Source organism: Canis lupus, chromosome 13, assembly GCF_048164855.1.
Source record: "Canis lupus baileyi chromosome 13, mCanLup2.hap1, whole genome shotgun sequence".
NCBI lineage: Eukaryota > Metazoa > Chordata > Mammalia > Carnivora > Canidae > Canis > Canis lupus.
In genome coordinates, this window is record NC_132850.1 from 36528765 (window position 1) to 36548823 (window position 20059).

A 20059-nucleotide genomic window follows, 5' to 3' on the forward strand; every position below is an offset into this window, starting at 1 on the left:
ACTTGCAGAAGCAGGGAGGTATCTGATCACCTGCCAGGTACTGTGAGAAGATTTCCCTACCAGAGAATAAGACTTATTGTTCATTGTTCATAGTGACAGTGGATGTGTATTTTGAAAACTAAAAATAGATTTTTTTGTGTGTATATGTGGATTGAAACTTGAGGTTATTTACTAGAGTGATATCAGTAGATGAACTATTCTTGCTATCTCAGTTTTGTATATATCTCAAAAGATATGCAGGATGCAGCCTCTGCCCCATCTCATTTCCCCTAAGTCTCTCTGGTCTTTTTAAGATTATTATTTTAGAGAGAGAGAGAGGGAAAAAGAGAGAGAGAGAGAGAGAGCATGCACTGCAAGTGTGGGTGGAGTGGGGGATTGGCAGAGTGGGGTGGGGGATTGGCAGAGGGAAAGAGACAGAGTCTCAAGCAGACTCTCTACTGACCACGGACCCCAGAACCCAATGAGGGGCTCAAATTCATGATCCCAAGACCACAACCTGAGCCAAAACCACGACCTGAGCTGAAATCAAGAGTCAGCTGCTGGGCAGCCCGGGTGGCTCAGCAGTTTAGCGCCACCTTCGGCCTAGGGTGTGATCCTGGAGACCCAGGATCAAGTCCCATGTTGGGCTCCCTGCATGGAGCCTGTGTCTCTGCCGCTCTGTCTCTCATAAATAAATAAATCTTTAAAAAGAGTCAGATGCTTAACTGACTGTGCCACCCAGGTGCCCTGAAGTCTCTTTAGTCTGAACTGTCATTTGACATTTGCAACAAATCGGCTTAGTTTTCATATTAAGGTGAGAGGCTCTTTGCCTGAAGCCTTTCTTGCTAAATGTACCCTTAAATTAATTTCTTCTCCCCAGCTGGAACTCATCAACAAACTGAAAGCATTCATCTGGTATCACTTTACACTCCTGAAGTAGTGGGAGCTCAGACTTCACCTCGTAGGAGCTTTTGTAGCATCTTGATTAAAAGTAAAGTCTCTGCCTCTCTCTCTCTCTCTCTGTGACTATCATAAATAAATAAAAATTTTAAAAAAAGATATAAAAAAAAAGTAAAGTCTCTTGTTTATTGGAGGGAAATCTGAGTTTGAATCCTCACCCCACCACTTGCTAGGTAGCTCTTTGGCCTTGGATGGGTTACTTAATTTCCCTAAGCTTTAGTTTCCATCTCTGTTGTCAGGGATAATATTAGCACCTACCCCCTCTGAGGTTAATCCCTGCTATGTGGATTTAGGTAGGAATATACAATGAATAACAGCAAAGTGCCTGGGCACGTTGTAAAAGTTCAATTAGTGTTAGTATTATCATAATTATTACAATGACAACAGTCACTCATTATTCCTAAAATGCAATGTCTATCTCTAGACTAGCAGATGAGACCATGATTTTTTTTAGCTAGAAGGACCCTGAGAGATCATCCAGTCATTGCTCCTCATTAAAATTATCCAGGGAAGCTTTTATTTATTTTTTATTTTTAAAAAAGGTTTATTTATTTGAGAGAGAGAGAGAGAATGAGTGAGCGAGCATGGGGAGGGACAGAGAGAAACTTTAGCAGACTCCATGCTAGCGCAGAGCGGGATGTGGGGCTTGATCTCATAACTGAGATCATGACCTGAGCCAAAGCCAAGAGTTGGACACTCAGTGGACTGAGCCACCCAGGGGCCCTCCAGGGAAGTTTTTAAAAAACACTGAAATCTCAAATATCCCAGATAAAAGAATGCTTATTTTATGAATTCTTTTAGATGAATTCTAGAAAAGACAAACCTAATCTATAGCAGCAGAAAGCAAATCAGTGATTGCCTGGGGACGAAGTCTGAGGGAAAGAACTGAAGGGAACTTTCTGGGGGTGGTGGCAACATTTGATTGCACAAGCAGTTACAAGAGTATGCACGTTTGTCAAAAGTTTTTGAAACTGTACAATAAAGTGAGTGTATTGTATGTAAAATGTTTCATAATGAAGTTGATGTAAAGCTAATGCTGAATCTCATCTGCAGGAATTAAGATTTACCTGTTTTAGGATGAGGCTCAGAAATCATTTATTCATGAAGCTAAGGCAGGAGCCAGTGGTAAGAGCCCCTGACCTAATCCAGTCCTCTCCGCCTCCAGATGAGATCAGCCCAAACGCATACAGTTGGTTATAAAGGAAGGGCCAGGACTAAAAATCAGGTTTCTAGGGGCACTTGGGTGGTGAGGTGAGTTAAGCATCAGACTCAGACTCTTGATTTTGACTCAGGTCTTGATCTCAGAGTTGTAAGATCGAGCCCTGCCTCAGGCTCCACGCAGGGCATGACACCTGCTTGAGATTCTCTCTCTGCTCCTTCCTCTGCCCCCATTCCGCCTGCTGGTCCCCGGTCACCAAGCCTGCTCTCTCTCTCTCTCTCTCTCTCTCAAACTAATGAACAAACAGCAAAGCCAGGTCTCCAGATTCCTTGTGCTCCCAGCCTTTACCTTTTTTACCCATAATAATAACATCCCTTCTCCCTGGAACTTCCCTCTCCTTTTTACCTCTCTGTATGAAAACCACTTCTGCATTCAGCTCACATCTCATACCTCTCAGGAAGCCACAGACTGCACCCCTCTACCCTTGAACTAGTTGTTCCATGGCAGAAGGGACTGTGGCTCTTTTTTTTTTTGCATCCTCAGAACCAATATTGTACTTGGCACAGAGCAGACATTCGATATACATTTGCTGAATTGAAAAATTGGTGGAAGGGAATTAACATTCAATACTTATCCACCATGTGCCAGGAATTGAAACGAGCACTTCATGCCCATGATCTCACTGAATTTTTACAATTTTATAAATTGGTTATCATTTTCCCTTTTTGCAAGGGAGCAAATAGGCTCAGAAAGGCTTAGTAATTTGCCCAAGGTCACACAGCAAGCAAATAGTAGAACCAAGGTCTGCCGATTTTCAAAGTTCATGCTTTCTCTACCATACCAGGCTGTCTCAATCACAGATGTTATTCTATTGAGTCTTAAAATATGGCTATTATGGGGCAGCCCTGGTGGCGCAGTGGTTTAGCGCTGCCTGCAGCCCAGGGTATGGTCCTGGAGACCTGGGAGTCCCACGTCGGGCTCCCTGCATGGAGCCTGCTTCTCCCTCTCCTGTGTCTCTGCCTCTCTCTCTCTCTCTCTCTGAATAAATAAATAAATCTTTAAAAATATATATGGGTATTATGTATCCTATCTCCTCAATTAGGTTTATAAGCTTTTTAAATGCAAGAATTAAATTTTAGCATTTATAATCCCATATTAACTTATAAGGCCAATGATTTGATCACCTCAGTGTTAACAGTATTCAATTTTTAACTTCACTAGAGCCATTGTAATGATAATCCAACAGTTAGAAGAATATCCACAGCTATAACCTGCCTGTATAAAAAGACCCATAAAAAAATAAATAAATAAAAATAAAAATAAAAAAAAAAAAAAAGACCCATAGTCAAGGGGGTACCACAGAAGGTTGTGATTCAAACTTACCTGTTTCTTCATTCTCTCCTTTCTCTTGTTCACCCTATAAATAATCTCTAAGTCATGCAAGCATCATCCACAACATCATTTACATATACAACATAGTAGGTTGATTAAAGCATTCATGTATCTCAAAGCACATACCAAAAATATTCCTGGAATGACATTGTGCCTTTGAACCAGAAGTGGACAACTGCCGCCAGTAAATTTACATGCAGAGGCGATGTTGTATTTGAGCATTCGAAAGGGATCTGAACAACTCTAAAAAAGCAAAAAGTTGTAAAGACATTAAATCCCGGGTAACAAATCCCTTGCTCCATTCAGCAGTGTTGCATCTTTGAACCAAAAATTCTAGACTCTATTCCTACCAATCCATTAGGAACGCCTTCTTCATATACTTATCAAAGACCTCTGTGTTGCCAAAGCCAGCGGACATTTTCATGTTTCTTCTATTTCTTGACCTCTTTTTTTTTTAAAGACTTTATTTATTTATTTTAAAGATTTTATTTATTTATTCATGAGAGACACACAGAGAGAGAGGCAGAGACACAGGCAGAGGGAGAAGCAGGCTCCATGCAGGGAGCCCAATGTGGGACTCAATCCCAGGTCTCCAGGATCAGGCCTTAGGCTGAAGCTGGCGCTAAATTGCTGAGCCACCTGGGCTGAGCCTATTTGCTCCCTCGCAAAAAGGAAAAATGATGTCTACCAAATGTCTACCAAATGTCTTCCAAAGCTGGTGCTCTCCTCTGAATACCAGACTTGTGGCTTGAATTGCCTACTTTTCTATGTACATTTTTAAAAAGATTTTATTTTTTTATTCATGAGAGACAGAGAGAGAGAGGCAAAGACACAGGCAGAGGGAGAAGCAGGCTCCTCAGCAAGGAGCCTGAGCTGAAGGCAGACGATTAACCGCTGAGCCACCCAGGTTCCCCTCCATGTATCCATTTTGATGACACTCAGGTACCTCCAACTCAACATGCCCAATATGAATTTTTCATCTTTCTCTTCTTTTTTTTTTTTTGTTGTTGTTGTTGTTAAGTAAGATCTCTGCCCAGAGATCTTAAACTCATGACCGGAGATCAAGAGTACTGACTGAGCCAGCCAGGCACCCTTCTTCAAAGATTCTTATGGTGGATTCAAGATGCCCATAAGCTCTTTGCCATTCTACCTATCGAGATGGAGGTCTACTGCCACTACCCTTGAATCTGGGCTGGCCCTGTGATAGGCTTTGACCAAGAGTATTATACTGCATGACTTTTGAGGCCAGGCCTTAGGAGGTCTCCAGATTCCATTTTCAACTCTTAGAACATTCCTCAAAACATGGACACCACGTTGTGAAGAAAACGGAATAACCTTTAGAAAGGCCCTCATGAGGAACAGAGGCCCCTGGCTCCGAAATGTCAGCAATACTACCTGCCAGCCATATGAATGAGGCTATTCTTGAATCCTTCAGCTGTACTCAAACTACCCCAGCCAATGCTGTGTGAAGCACAGTCAGGTCATCCCTGCTAAGTCCTGAGCAGGTCATAAGCAAATACGTGATTGCTGTTCTAGGATTGTAAATTTGGGGTGGTATGTTATATGGTAATAGATAACGGACATTTCTTGTCCTCATCCTTCTGAATTCCTCATCTCAAAAAATAGTACTGCCCTTCTACTCACTGTGCAAACGAGAAGCTGAGATATATATTTTTAAAATATTTTATTTATTTATTTGACAGAGAGTGAATGAGAGAGAGCATGAGCAGGAGAAGGAGCAGAAGGAGAGGAAGGAGACTTCCCACTGAGCGGGGAACCTAATGCAGAGCTCAATCCCAGAACCCTGGGATCATGACCTGAGGCGAAGGCAACGCATAACTGACTGAGCCACCCAGGCACCAGGCTGGGAGACATCTTAAATTCTTCCCTCAACATACCATATCTTACAGAGTCTCGCTTCTAACTACTACTCAAACTCAGCATTCTTTTCTACTCCAATTGCCACTGCTGGACCAATTCTTACCTGGGTAAATGTGATACTAGGTCTCTCTGTCATTCCGATCTTTTCTGGAACATTCTGTCAAAATGATCCTTTTAAAAAACAAAATCTTTTCATGTCACTTATCTGCTTAAAGTCCTTTAATGACTCCTCTTCCTTTTTAAGGACAATTCAGACTCTTTATTGAACTTCATAGTTAGGCTTCTGCTAACTTTATTTTGCTTCTAGCTCCTTCAAAATGCACTGCACTCCCCCATACTGATGTATTTCCCATTTCCCAGATTCAGACTGCAATTTACTATCCTCTTGCCTTCTAACACGCAGTTTTCCAACATGCCTTCCAAAATGCAATTTGTGGGAAATATTCACCCAGTTAATCCCTACTAGTCTTACAAGTATTACTAGTCCTGCAAGCCACTTCTTGCCTAAATGTTCTGTTGATACTTCTGGCCCAGCACTCATTTCACCATCTTGTGTGTCATGACAGTTCCCTGGATTGTCTTTTCCTTGAGGACAAGATCGGTGTCTAATTCATTTTTCTGTCTCAAGTTCCTACCACACTACCCAGCATGTTGTAGGAGCTCAGTGAATGTCTGTTATCTGAATAAATAAATTTACAGAAATTTGCTATCAAAAAGCTTCATCCTCAAGTAGATATTATTAATATTGGGGGCCTATTCCCTTATTGTTAAAAGGGTTCAGCCAGGCATGGCTCCTTTTCTGAGCTGTACTGGCCTGCCAATTCCTGCTGAGGATATACATGAAGCTCCTTCCATGCCTTCTGCCTTCACATGCCCAAGCACACATTTCTGAAGTGCTGGATATGAGCCATTCCTCCCAATCCATTCATCTCATTTGTTTTTTTTTTTTTTTAATTTTTATTTATTTATGATAGTCACACACAGAGAGAGAGAGAGAGGCAGAGACATAGGCAGAAGGAGAAGCAGGCTCCATGCACCGGGAGCCCGACGTGGGATTCGATCCCGGGTCTCCAGGATCGCGCCCTGGGCCAAAGGCAGGCGCCAAACCGCTGCGCCACCCAGGGATCCCCATTCATCTCATTTGATTCCACTCTTGTCCACCACCCCCTGAGCCCCCCACTTAGCCACTGCTTTTCCTCCTCCACAATGCTACATGGCATAGCATGGTGCTTAAAAGCTAGGGTCCTGGAGTGAGACTGCCTGGTGTGAATCTCAGCCCCACCACTTCCTGACTGGGTAACCTTGGACAAGTGACTTAACTGTCTTGTCTCAGTTATTGACCTGTGCTCAATGGACTCACATGCAGAGAGCCAGCCATTTATCGTCCTTTTGAGAATTAAATAATATTCCAGGTAAATAGCAGCTGCAACACAGTAAGTACTCAATAAATATTTGCTCTCTTGATCTTATTCTGACTTTGCCATTTCAGATCAGTTCCACAAATATTTACTGAGTGTCTATTAGATGCCAGGCATGGTGGGGGGATGACATGCCAGGCATGGTGGGGGGATGACAAGATGACAGGTACTGTCTGCACCAAGTATATCAGAGCTCTTGGGATTTGATGCCCATTATTGTCTTTCCAGTGAGGAGTTGAACTCTTCCAGACTATGGTCCTGCTCTCTCATCCATTCAGCTTGTCTGTCTCTTCAGGGGAGACTTAGTTCCATCCACAAGCCCACAGTCTTAGAGAACCTCCCCTGAAACCAGGAAAGAATCAGCAGTGACCATATACCCTCATATCTGGCCTTCAGGCTAAAGAAACATTCATTCATTTGTTGGTTCATTTATTCACTTGACAAATAACATTTAAGATGTTAACCATAAAAAAATAAGAAATAAAAAATAAATTAAAAAAAAAAAGGGATGTTAAACATGTACGAGGCCCCAGGACGAGCACTGGGGTTCTAATGGTAAGCAAGACAGGGTCCTGCCATCAAGAAGTTTCCAGCAGTGGGGAGAGGAATCTAGGTTCAGAGCAAGCTGAAAGGGTGGGGCTGCCAGTGCTCCAGAACCAGCACTTTCCATGCTCTCTGAACCCACCCCATATCTTCTGTGGCTCAGGCTACCTTCTAGGAGCTTTGTCTACATTCTTCATGCTTCTACCAGAGTATCTGGTGAATTCTCATTGCTATCTATCTTCTAAGTGGCCCAAGCTTAACAATTTCAGCATCACACAGGCCTCACGGTTAGGTGGTTAGGTGGAATGAAAGAGAATGAAGAGGGAGCCAAGACCCTGGTCTGACTAGGCAACCCTTTTGATGAAAACTGGAGTTCTTCAGTGAATTTTACATGTTTTACAATCTTCCCCATTCTTATTTGTATTCCTTTTAGGGTCTCTCATATGAGAACATTCTCTTCATTTTTATAGTCTAAAAAAGAATCTTGGGTACCATGGGGTACCCAGCCAATTATACCTGCAACCTCTCTCTTCACCCTTCAGAGTTACAAAATGACATGTCGCTTTGCTGCAAGCTCTCTATCAATTCTGCTAGACGAAATAATATTTCCTTCACCAAAACTTAAATTTTAAATTTGTTTATATTCTGCCTTTTTAACAAAAACTGGAGGTGGTTTATAGGAAGTAAGAATAGTATAAGAGAAAATTACAAATTAAAAAAAAATACAATGAGAAAATTTCAGCATCAACAGAAGCTCTGGATCCAAAAGAAGAAATGGATTTCAGATAAGTGGTCCATAAGTTTTTACTCTATTGTCATAATTCATTTTGAAACTTTGTACTTTCAGGCAAAGTGAAAAGAGTAACCCAGTTGGGCACCAAAAATCTCATTACCGGGGAAGAGGAAACATACTGGATCCTCATGGGAAGTAAAGCTTCTCATTCAGAAAGAGAATTTTCACATCAGGCTTCATATAGGGGACAGTAGGCCTGGAGAATATAATATAACATCCTTCAAAAGAAGCTCAGGGCTATTTAAGGCAAAACATCTTAAAAAGCCACTCAGTGGAAGCAGCTCTGCAAGGGGCAACATGGCCCAAGCCCTCAGCTTCCACCTAATGGGGAACAAAACCTGGACTCGGCAAAGGTTCTTTAGTATATCCCCTGTGGCTATCACTGGGGTTGGGACAGGGGACTGAACAGTCAGGGTGGGAAGAGCCCCACTGGGAAGTGGTCCTCAATGTCACACTAAGGAATGTGGACTTGGCCCGAAGGGAAGTCCTGAGAAGAGTCTCATGAGAATCTTTAGTAAGCAATCTCCCGTAAGCAGAAGAATGATGCAGTCGTGTCCACATGTTAAAAAGAACACCCAGCAATGTATAGCAAATATCAGAGGTGCCAAGACCAGAAGCAGGAAAACTCGTCAGAGAAGCCACTGGAGAGAATCAGACGGGAGGTGATGAAGGCCTGAAATAAGCAGAAGCAGTGGGATCGGAAAAAAGGCACGAATAGGAAAAAATGTCACAGTGATGGATAGAATCCACAAGACTCAGAGAATACTCATTAGATGTGTTGAGGGTAAAGGCTATCATGTGGAAAAGCCTTTATGAGTTACGACTCATGGGACGCCTGGGTGGCTTAGCAGTTGAGTGCCTGCCTTTGGCCCAGGTGTGATCCTGGATTCCCAGGATCGAGTCCCACAACAGGCTCCCTGCATGGAGCCTGCTTCTCCCTCTGCCTGTGTCTCTGCCTCTCTCTCTCTCTCTCATGAATAAATAAATAAAATCTTAAAAAGAAAAAAAAAGAATTACGACTCAGATCAGCTGGGTAGTGGCTATGGGCTGTGCAGTTAGGAAAAAGAGTTTAGGGCCCACTCTAGGCTTGGTTGAAAAGAATGCAGGATTAGCAATGTCTGTCAGGGATGCAGGATAGGAGGATGCTGGCATGCCTGGTATTTACCATTCCTATTCTCTGGCAAAATAAGCATAAAAACATACTGTGTATTTCAAAATGCATACACTGTAATTCCATGCATACGAAAATCAAAACAGACAAAACTAATTTATGGTGAAGGAAGTCAGAAAAGTGGTTACCAGGGGTGGGAGGCAGGTGGTTTATTGGCTGAAGGTCATACCACAATTTAAAAAGCAGGGGAGAAATTCCTCCCTTTGTGTGGCTGAGGAAATGTATTAAGATGTAACATTATTCACGGTTTGTCTTAATACACATGACACGCACCTGAATGCAAGGCATGCTTTTGAATCTGTTCAGTTTCCTATACACTTTGGCCATTTCTATTATAGTCTTGTCCGTTTCATTAGCTGAGAACACATGGACTATAATGACCTGATCCATGGAGGACAGCTGGTTGCTTATAAGGTGATCATACTCCAGGTCTGTCACTTCAGGGATGCTGTAAGTGCTACATTGGCACGTGCCCCCTTCCTTCCCACACAATGTCCTCCTGAGGACCACAGGACAAAGCAACTGGGAAGAAAACCATGCATCCTTGCTCTCAATTGAAGGAGGAGGAAGCCTAGAAATATAATGGTTAGAAATCACATTTAAAAACTGTAAGGACAGGGGACCCTGGATGGCTCAGTCAATTAAGCATCTGACTCTTAATTTTGGCTCAGATCTTGGGGTCCTGGGATTGAGCTCCATATCAGGCTCTGTGCTCAGCCAGGAGTCTGCTTGTGCATGCATGCATGCATGTGCTCTCTTTCTCAAATAAGTAAATAAATCTTAAAAAAAGAGAGAGAACTAAAAGGACAGACAAAATATCACCTTAAAAGGAACCAAAGTGGCTACTTTGGTAAAGCATTTAAATTTAATTCTGGACAGAACTTTATGTGCCAACATGCTAAAATACTTGTCAACACACCAAGGGAGTTAAATGTAAACCTTTTCGGTTACATGAGCACCTATGGCTCTGAAACAAACATAAGCTATGTGTTCAAAGGACTTAATTAAACCAAATGATTGCAAACAATTGGCCAGTAAGAATGAGGCTTAGCGTGTTAATTGCAGTTTAACAAATGCAAGAAGAATGCATTGAGGCTGGTTTGTAAGATACTCACTTTATTCTGTCTCACAAATGGGGAAAACCAAGGCTTGGGAAATTCAATAATATGACTAAAGACACAGGTAGTAAATGACAGAGCTAGAACTTGAACCCATGTGTATCTTTTTCTATTACAATGCTGCTCTCTCACTGACTGGAGGTGAAACACCTGTAGCATACTTTTGAGCCGACTTATGTCTAGTAATAAACTGGATAAACCATGTAACCCAATAGCCAGAATGGAAATCAGAAAGCTAAATTTGGATCTGTCTTCTATCCACTAACTCTCAACATGATGTAAATCTTCTGACTTCTTTATGCCGCAGTATTAACATCTGTAATGTAGGGATAAGTTCATGTTTCCACAAAACGTCTAGGGCGGTTATGAGGCTTATAAAACCAAACTTTGTGAATTTTAATTACACTTAAAGAATATTTATATGATGCTGAAATTTGTTATATAGGATATTTTAATTAACTTAAAACTAGCATTACTGGATAGCCAGGAGAGTATTTTTTATTATCATTAGAATATTCATTATTGGCTTCATTTCCTTTATGCTGAACCTGAGGAACTTAGTAAATGTGATAAATGCCCAGTTATGTTTGTTGAAGTTGTGCTTTTCAAAATGTCTTGGTGCCTCCCCTTCGTAGGAGCACATTTCTGAGAAATGATGATTATATATTTCCTTGTAATAAAACCCACACATGTAAATATGTTATTTCAGTTCTCACTTTCATGCTCTACTAGACCCATTTGCAACATCTTTTTTTCTCCCTTTCTTGTTATAATGTTTATTAGTGAATTTAGATACAGGCCAACTCAGTAATGGATCTTCTTTTTTGGAAAGAGAGGCAAATAATTTCAGTAGAATACTGTTGTTCTAAACCTTCAGATTCTGAGTAGTTCTGTATTCATTATAGTAAAAGTTTATATGTGTGTGTCAGTGTGTGCATGTGGTTTTCTATTAAAAAGAGAAGAATAAGAAGGAAAAAATGCTTTGTACACACCACCCAGCTTTATCAAATTTTAGTATTTTACTACACTTGCTATATATATATATTTTCATTAGTATAATTTCAGATACAACTTATAGCCCCAAGGACTCCTCCTGATTTCACCCAACTTTTACCCTGATTTTGATGTATGCTATTCTCATGTATGTTACACAAAAATATGTCATAATTCATAATCTATCAGGGTTAAGGTTTTTAGCTGAGGGCAAGAGAAACAAACTGGCTAATTTAAGCAAACAAACAAAACCAAAGAAATGTATTAAAGAACTCAGAAAATCTTTGGAAAGGTGGAAGACTCAGGCTTGCAGAGTCCACTGACAGGGAAAGTCCACTGACAGGGAAAGTGTCCCAAATCGTGCTGTAAAACTTGTCCACTAGGGATGTCACAGCCACAGCTACTGGAGCGGACTCTGGAGCTTGCCCTGCAGGCTGTGCTGACCTGGAACACTGCCTTGAGAACCACAGCCGCCACAGCCTCTTGGAGCCATGTGGAACTGACAGCCCTCCCTGCGTACGGGGTCTGGGCAACCCCTGCAGCTGCATGAAAATCTGGGGCAGGCTCATAGGACTGGTGGCATGTGGGTCATGTGCCTGGGCCCTAGTTTCAGAGGGGACTGAATCTGACATTTTTGTCATCTATAGTGGCAGTGCATGCTGCCTTGGCAAGTAGAGGAGCCCCCAGACATGGAAAGTGGGTTCACATGCTGGATGGGCAAAAAAACAAAGGTAGTTGTCCACAACAAAAAAAATTCCTACAAACTCTTGGAAATTTAGGTAGTTTTCTTTTTCTTTTTCTTTTTTTAAGATTTATTTACTTATTTTAGAAAGAAAGGGAGTGAGCATGAGTGGTGACAGGGGTAAGAGGAGAGGGAGAGAGAGAATCCTAAGCAGACTCTCTGCTGAGTGCAGGGCCCAACGCAGGCCTCCATCCCACCACCCATGAGATCATGACCTGAGCCAAAACTGTGAGTTTTGCCCCGCCCACCCAGGGCTCTGGTAGTTTCCTATTTTTAACTATTGCAAACTGTTGCAATGAGATTTTTGTATATTTCCTTCTTTTGCATATAAGATTTTTATTTTAATGTAAACTTATCAACTCTCTCCCTTATGTTTGTTTTTTGTGTGTGTTTGATTTATGAATTTATTTTCTACCTCAAGACAATAAAAATATTCTCCTTATGTTTTCTTCTAAATATTTTATTATTTGGATTTTTATATTCAGCTCTTTAATTTACTGGCAACTTATGATGGGAAGTAGAAATCTAAGATAGGTAGGTAGATAGATAACCAGTTGTCCCACCACCATAGATTTCCACACTGGTTTGTATTGCTATTTCTGTTGTGTATCAAATTTCCATATTGTCTGGGTCTGATTGGGGCTTTCTATTCTATTCCATTGGTCTAACTAGCCTGTGCCAATACCACACTATCTTTTTTTTTTAATTTTTATTTATTTATGATAGTCACAGAGAGAGAGAGAGAGAGAGAGGGGCAGAGACACAGGCAGAGGGAGAAGCAGGCTCCATGCACCAGGAGCCCGACGTGGGATTCGATTTCGGGTCTCCAGGATCACGCCCCGGGCCAAAGGCAGGCGCTAAACCGCTGCGCCACCCAGGGATCCCAATACCACACTATCTTAGTTACTATTACTTCCTATAAGGTCTTGGGATGCCTGGGTGGCTCAGTGGTTAGGCATCTGCCTTTGGCTCAGGTCCCATATCAGGTTCATTAAAGGGAGCCTGTTTCTTTCTCTGCCTATGTCTCTGCCTCTCTCTGTGTCTCTCATGAATGAATAAATAAAAACTTTAAAAATAAATAAATAGGGATGCCTGGGTGGCTCAGCTGTTGAGCGTCTGCCATTGGCTCCGGGCGTGATCCCAGAGTTCCAGGATCAAGTCTCGCATCAGGCTCCATGCAGGGAGCCTGCTTCTCCTTCTGCCTATGTCTTTGCCTCTCTATCTCTCATGAATAAATAAACAAAATCTTTTTAAAAATTTAAAAATAAATAAAAGGTCTTAAAGTCTTGTAGAGCAAATCCTTCCACTTTATTTTTCCTCTTCAAATGCACTAATGCTATTTCTAGAGTTAGCAATCTTATACCCTAAAGAGCACATAATTTAAAAAAACTCCAACTTTTAGCACGTATGATCTGGTCCACAATACGAATGGTAAAGAGTAACAAGAGACCTAACAATACCACCTTTGCCAGTGGCAAGACAGTAGCAGAGAGCTCTGAGAGCAAGATGCAGGGAGTTACCATCGAATAAATCAGACGTGTTTGGAATTAAGGTTCTGATCTCTATCCTGTAAAGAACAGGCTGCTAAAAGTCCCAGCCCCAGTAACACCTTCTTTTCCCATGGCCACTTACTCTTTCGTCCCCACCCTTGTCTACAGAAACCTATCACAGGTAAATACAGAGCATACCAACATCAGGGCTTCTGAAGAGGCATTCTGAGCATCCCTGAGTAATTCCAGTCTATCAACTACTGTGCCTAACAACCAGGACTAAATTAAGCTGCTTGCCTGCCTGGAGACTTGGTCTGCAGTATTCTGAATATTCTTGGGGCAGGACACCCACCCCATCATTACTGGACGTGATTCTGAAAGTAAGCCTCAGGGTTCTGGGTGGTGGCAACTGAAAACACACTAGGCAGGGAGAGGTAAACAGACACACACACTTAACATACTCAGTGCACACTCAATACACAGAGACACACTACATCACAGAAAGAGAGAGGAAAAACTTTCCACTCAAATGAGCCTATAATCCAAAATTCCAAAACATACCAAGAAAGCTAATTCTAACAAAGACAATCCACAAAATCAATAGTCAAAATATGGATTCCATCTAGACAAAATTAAAATAATAGGGCAAATCTAAAAAGGGAAAAGAGAGAATCCCAAGCAGACTGGGTGCTCAGCCTGGAGCCCTATGCAGGGCTCTTTCCCTTTCCTTCTCTTTCTCAAAAAAAATAAAAATAAAAAATAAAAAAAAAAAAGGTGGGAGAAAGGATGCATTAATACTACACACTTATGAATTGTCACCATAGACCTCACACTGATTTTACTTCTTTTGTCAAATGGCACTTATATAGACAGGGCTTGAAGTAAGTTCTAGAGCTGAAAACCGCATTTATTTATAGACTGCTATAGCTTTAGCAGCATTCTGTCAAAATACTGTATTATGCTGCACAGACACTATTCCACTCACATTTTCTGAGATGAACCTGGGCTCTTAAAATTCTATTCTTACTCTTTGAAGCAAGTTGCATACTTCCTGGTAGGATGGATGGATCTGTAGACGAAGGGATATTTCAACTTACACCTGTAATTCAGCCCCACCAATAATGACTATGAAACACTGCACAGAATATGGCACCTTGCTTGTGCTTAATAGGAGAAATTGGAACTAGAATGTGACTACATGGGGACTTTATAGGTTTATTGGCTGACCTACAGCTATACCTTAGTGTGTTTGTACACTTGTTCATTTCTTTCAGCATTTTAGGACATCCAAACATTATTACACTACCAGCATTTTCCTGTGCATTAACCTCTGCATTGAAAACTTAAACTGTATAAATACATGCATTTAAAACATTTAGATGGATATATTTTTTGTATGTTTACTGCTCTTCTCAGCTTTATTCAATACACTTGCATTTTAAGGGTTGCATTGGCAATTTTAACTTCCAATGTGTATCATGATAGAAGGTGCTGCCTTACTGGAATGAATGGAAAGCAAAGTTACCATATTGAGGGCCCATAGACCATGTGCTAGAAATAAATCTGTTCAGTCCTTTAAGAATTAGGTCGGTGGGCTAGGCAAAACAGAAATAAACTTTTTTAAAAGCAAAGGGAATTACCAAGACTCTTAATATATAGATGGATATAGAGTCCATCTCAATTTCTTATGCACACAATAAAATAGCATATATCTCTCACTAACAGGCTGGCTTATACTAACTGCCTTACTTAGGGGCATTATGGGATGTGGTAGACAGTGCTAAAAACTTGATATGCTTCATCCTATTTAATTCTTTCATAGTCTTGTGAAGTAGGTATTATTATCCCCATTCTATGGATAGAGAAACAGAGGCTTAGAGAGGGACGTGATTGCTGAAATATCATAGCTAATATCCTCTGCTAGTGTGTTATCAGGATGTCATGCTGTTTTCCCTCTGTCAGGTGTCAGCCAGCCTGTCCTCCATGTACAAGATTTAGCTAGAAATTGAACTAGAGCATGGAAATCATATGGAGAAGTGTTGCACTTAAGAGGATTTTCTCATGCTTGGTGCTTAAGCCTTTATGCTTATTTCAAGATTTAGAGTACAATTGCAGATTTAAAAGTTTCCATTAAAAATAAAATAAAATTTTCCATTAAGTTTTTATAGAAATAAATGGAGCCCTGATTGAATTAATATCAATCTCTTCAGATGTCATTGCAACATATAACCAAGCCATAAAGATAATTCTACATTATTATTAGATAATTATACAAATGTGAAATGACTGGGTTTTCACTTCTCACAGGAAATTTAAAAGTCTGAATAAATGTCTTAGGCCTACCTTACACAGTGTTTGCTTGCTGCATCACTATGAATTTTAAAGGATTTGATTAATTTTGCTACTTGGACCCATGATCTGGCCCCAATCCTGCTTATCCTATCTTCCATATCCTAAGCACCAGCAAAACCCAACTGCTCAGCATTCCTCCAATTTGCCTGCACTGTCCCCTCTATATGCCTTTGCTTAAATCCCTGCTCTGCTCACTAGCTGTGTCTTTGTGGGGTGGAGAGGGCAGCATGGGATTAATTATAATTGTACTCCTGAGGTGTGTCATGAGGATTAAATTAAATCCTGCAAGTACAGTGTTTTGCATGGTACTGAGTGTATAGGGAACATTCAATAGATGTTAACCATCCTTGACGTTATTAGTACCATCACCATCCTTATTACACATCTTGCCCCCTGGGGTATCATCTCTCCCTACTTGCATATCCCAGTTCTCCCAGTCATTCCAGACCCTATTCAAAGGCTCCTGGAAAAAATCCTTTCTAAAAAAAATCTCTCCTTCCATAAAATTCCTTCAGCATTCTATCTCTCTGCTTTCTTTCTTAGTTTCCATTGATTAATGGTATACATGAATACTTTGAAGTCTTCAGAGGACAGGGACCAAGTCTTTGTATTGCTAACTGATTGCCCACATGCCTGTAGGCAGCAATGACAGTTTTTGGTTGAATGAATTCATTTTGTGACCAGGTATCTGATAGGACTGCTTGTTTAGTGGCATTTATAAAGTCTGCTGCCAATGCTTTATTCTTTTTTAAAAGATTTTGTTTATTTATTTTAGAGAGAGAGAGAGAGACAGAGCATGAGCAGGGGAAGGGGCAGAGGGAGACAGAGAAAAGCAGGCTTCCTGCTCGGGATGTGAGGCTGGATCCCAGGACTATGACCTGAGCCAAAGGCAGACACTTAACAAACTGAACCACTTAGGCACCCCTGCCTATGCTTTAAATACAAGAAACATTTCCTTTATGGCATTTGCCACTTTTGTTTAAATTTACTGTTTTCAATAATGTTGCTGAAGCAATATTAGGATTGGGAGCTTTAGAGATTCTCTGTTCCTAGGGGTCTTAGCAGATGTCTGCCCAACTGGCCTGTAGTACTAGTGGTGAGAGGGGGCAAAGCTTCTTTTGCAGCTTCCTAAGGCTGCCACCCTGTGTAGATTCCAGTGTAGAGACAACCTACCCCTTGGATACCCACTACACTGCCCCCTGCCACCCAGACCTGGATGGAGGTGACATCTGGGCCTTTTCCACTTGAGGTGGGAAGCATCTCTGTTTGGTAACTTGTCTCAGAGATACAAATGCATAGAGAACTTGGCTTTTTATGCTGGTAAAGAAAACAAGGGCACTTTTTTCTCAGGAGAACTGTGGGAGAAGGCAAGGGAAGCATAACTCCTGGCCCTCACTTACTGTTACCAGAGTCAGGAGTACTTCAGCCCAAACATATGGTCAGGTTTCAAATATGTGCTCGCCAAAGAGATGAAAACAAACTAAATCTGATTCCTGATTCTTGATTCGAATTCCTCTTAGGAAGCAGGGTGGGGAGAATTCACATGCTTGAATCTAGGCATATAAATTTGTCCCACTTTTAGGAAAAATATTTCATTGGTAGCACATAAGTGGCAACACCTTAGCCCACCCTACTTAGAAGTCTTGTGTGGGGATCCCTGGGTGGCGCAGCGGTTTGGCGCCTGCCTTTGGCCCAGGGCGCGATCCTGGAGACCCGGGATCGAATCCCACATCAGGCTCCCGGTGCATGGAGCCTGCTTCTCCCTCTGCCTATGTCTCTGCCTCTCTCTCTCTCTCTTGTGACTATCATAAATAAATAAAAAAATTTTAAAAAATAAAATAAAAAAGCTAAAAAAAAAGAAGTCTTGTGTGAAGCAACGTCACACGTCTTGCTCAGCATTTGGAGGAGAACTGGATGAGACATCCGTCTGAAGCTCTTTCAAATATAAACTGTACTAGGAATTATTAAGACAAATGAGGCTGGTACCTGAAGGACTGATCTCTGACTGGGGTCTTCTGGATGTGAAAGAGAGGCACAGGATTAAAGACACCTTTCCGTTTTAGGAAGGTATTCCGGTATCGAGGATACTCCTTATTCTCATCTTTTCCCTCTGCACTTTGTTGCAGAGGAAATCTTGCTGATGAGACTTTTTGTTTCCTGATCACTTTTTTTGGAACGTTGGGCATTTTGCCTATGTGTAGGGATTCTATTCCTGAAATGTAAACAGAATATTCATCACTGAAAACCTTTGGTGGACCATGGTATCTATAGATTGAGCCGTATGGGTTAAGTTGGCTGCACTAATCTGGATTTTCAAAAGTGCCTTTCTATTGGTTCTCCTTATTTTAAGTGCAATTCTTGGTTGCCTGGAGGATACACAGCATCTATATGGAAAATTTCTAGGTTATCAACAAATCTAATCCATGGGAGTTTGATTGTCTGTGCTTATCTTATGCCAGGTAATGTGCCAAACACTTTAAATGAATTATCCAACTGAAGTAAGTGCCCTCCTGAGGTGAGTACTCTTATTTTCATGATATCACAGACAAGTCCATGATCACTCAGCTAGAACGAGGCAGAACCAGGCTTTGAACCGGTCTGTTTAACTCTGAAGACTGTGCTTTGACCATGCAACAGATCAATGCTTCCTAGCCTTTTTTTTTTCTTCAATCACATAGAAACTGTAAACTGTCAACCCCTATACATACAGATTCTTATCATAGAAAATCTGATTTAAAAAAAGAAAATATGATGTATTGGTATGGCACACTAGGCTGCTTGCAGGTGGAATCAACTATCCTAGGGATTCAATCACCCCTACTTAGTCACTGCCTAGAGGACTAAGGATTTCCATTTCTTAGTTCTTGTGTAAAAACATCTGTGGCAAATCCTTTGGAATACTCTACAGTATGCCATAATGAGTAGCAAATTACTTCCTCAAGTGGAGAAGCTTGCTTTTTTGGAGATTATTTGCAGATTCTGTTCTTGTGAATTTGCCTATTCACTACAGTTTATTTGTAACCCTAAGTCAATATCTGCAGCACTTCCATGGTCACTTGTAGATGTGTGGAGCTATGAAAAATTTAAGTGGCAACTTGCATTTTCCCAGTTGAGGTTGAACAAGGAGATGCTCTGTCTTCTTGCTTCCACTCTCATGCTATATGCAAGTGTCCTTAACGTGGTCTATTCAGTGCCAAAATTTTTGCATCTTTGTGCTGTTTGTTGGTGATTTTGCTGTTTAAAATGGACTTCAAGGGACCCCTGGGTGGCACAGCGGTTTGGCGCCTGCCTTTGGCCCAGGGCGCGATCCTGGAGACCCGGGATCGAATCCCATGTCAGGCTCCTGGTGCATGGAGCCTGCTTCTCCCTCTGCCTATGTCTCTGCCTCTCTCTCTCTCTCTCTCTCTCTCTCTCTCTGTGTGTGTGTGACTATCATAAATAAATAAAAAATAAAAAATGTTAAATAAAATAAAATAAAATGGACTTCAAGTGTAGTGCTGAAGTGCTGTCTAGCATCCCAAAGTGCAAGAAGGCTGTGAAGGTCCGTACAGAGAAAATACAGGTGTTAAATAGGCTTAGTTCAAGCATGAGTTATAGTGCTATTGGCCATCAGTTCAATGTTAATGTGTTAACAATATATATAAAAAAAGATGTCTTCATTGCATCTGAATCTTTGGGGTAAATCCCCAGCAGTGCAATTGCTGGGTCGTAGGGCAGGTCTATTTTTAACTCTGAGGAACCTCCACACAGTTTTCCAGAGTGGCTGCACCAGTTCACATTCCCACCAACAGTGTAAGAGGGTTCCCTTTTCTCCACATCCTCTCCAACATTTGTCGTTTCCTGCCTTGTTAATTTTCCCCATTCTCACTGGTGTGAGGTGGTATCTCATTGTGGTTTTGATTTGTATTTCCCTGATGGCAAGTGATGCAGAGCATTTTCTCATGTGCATGTTGGCCATGTCTATGTCTTCCTCTGTGAGATTTCTGTTCATGTCTTTTGCCCATTTCATGATTGGTTTGTTTCTTTGGTGTTGAGTTTAAGAAGTTCTTTATAGATCTTGGAAACTAG

General features: G+C 41.3%; 1 protein-coding gene across 22 annotated transcripts in view; it reads right to left on the bottom strand.

Moving 5' to 3' along the window:
* LOC140602893 (uncharacterized protein C3orf20 homolog) overlaps positions 1-20059 on the bottom strand; it is a 125925-nt gene that overhangs the window by 19841 nt on the left and 86025 nt on the right. For 17 of the 22 annotated variants that reach the window (XR_012005860.1, XR_012005861.1, XR_012005871.1 and 14 more), the window contains 3 exons: positions 17978-18203; positions 9570-9867; positions 3617-3733 (listed from right to left, as the gene is read on the bottom strand). Coding sequence is in view for 5 of the 22 variants with exons in the window: in XM_072773134.1 (XP_072629235.1) it covers positions 3617-3733; positions 9570-9867; positions 17978-18203 (641 nt within the window). In the remaining 17 variants the exon portion in view is untranslated. The remainder of the gene's footprint in view (positions 1-3616; positions 3734-9569; positions 9868-17977; positions 18204-20059) is intronic. The other 5 variants (XR_012005867.1, XR_012005869.1, XR_012005866.1 and 2 more) reach the window with 2 other exon arrangements.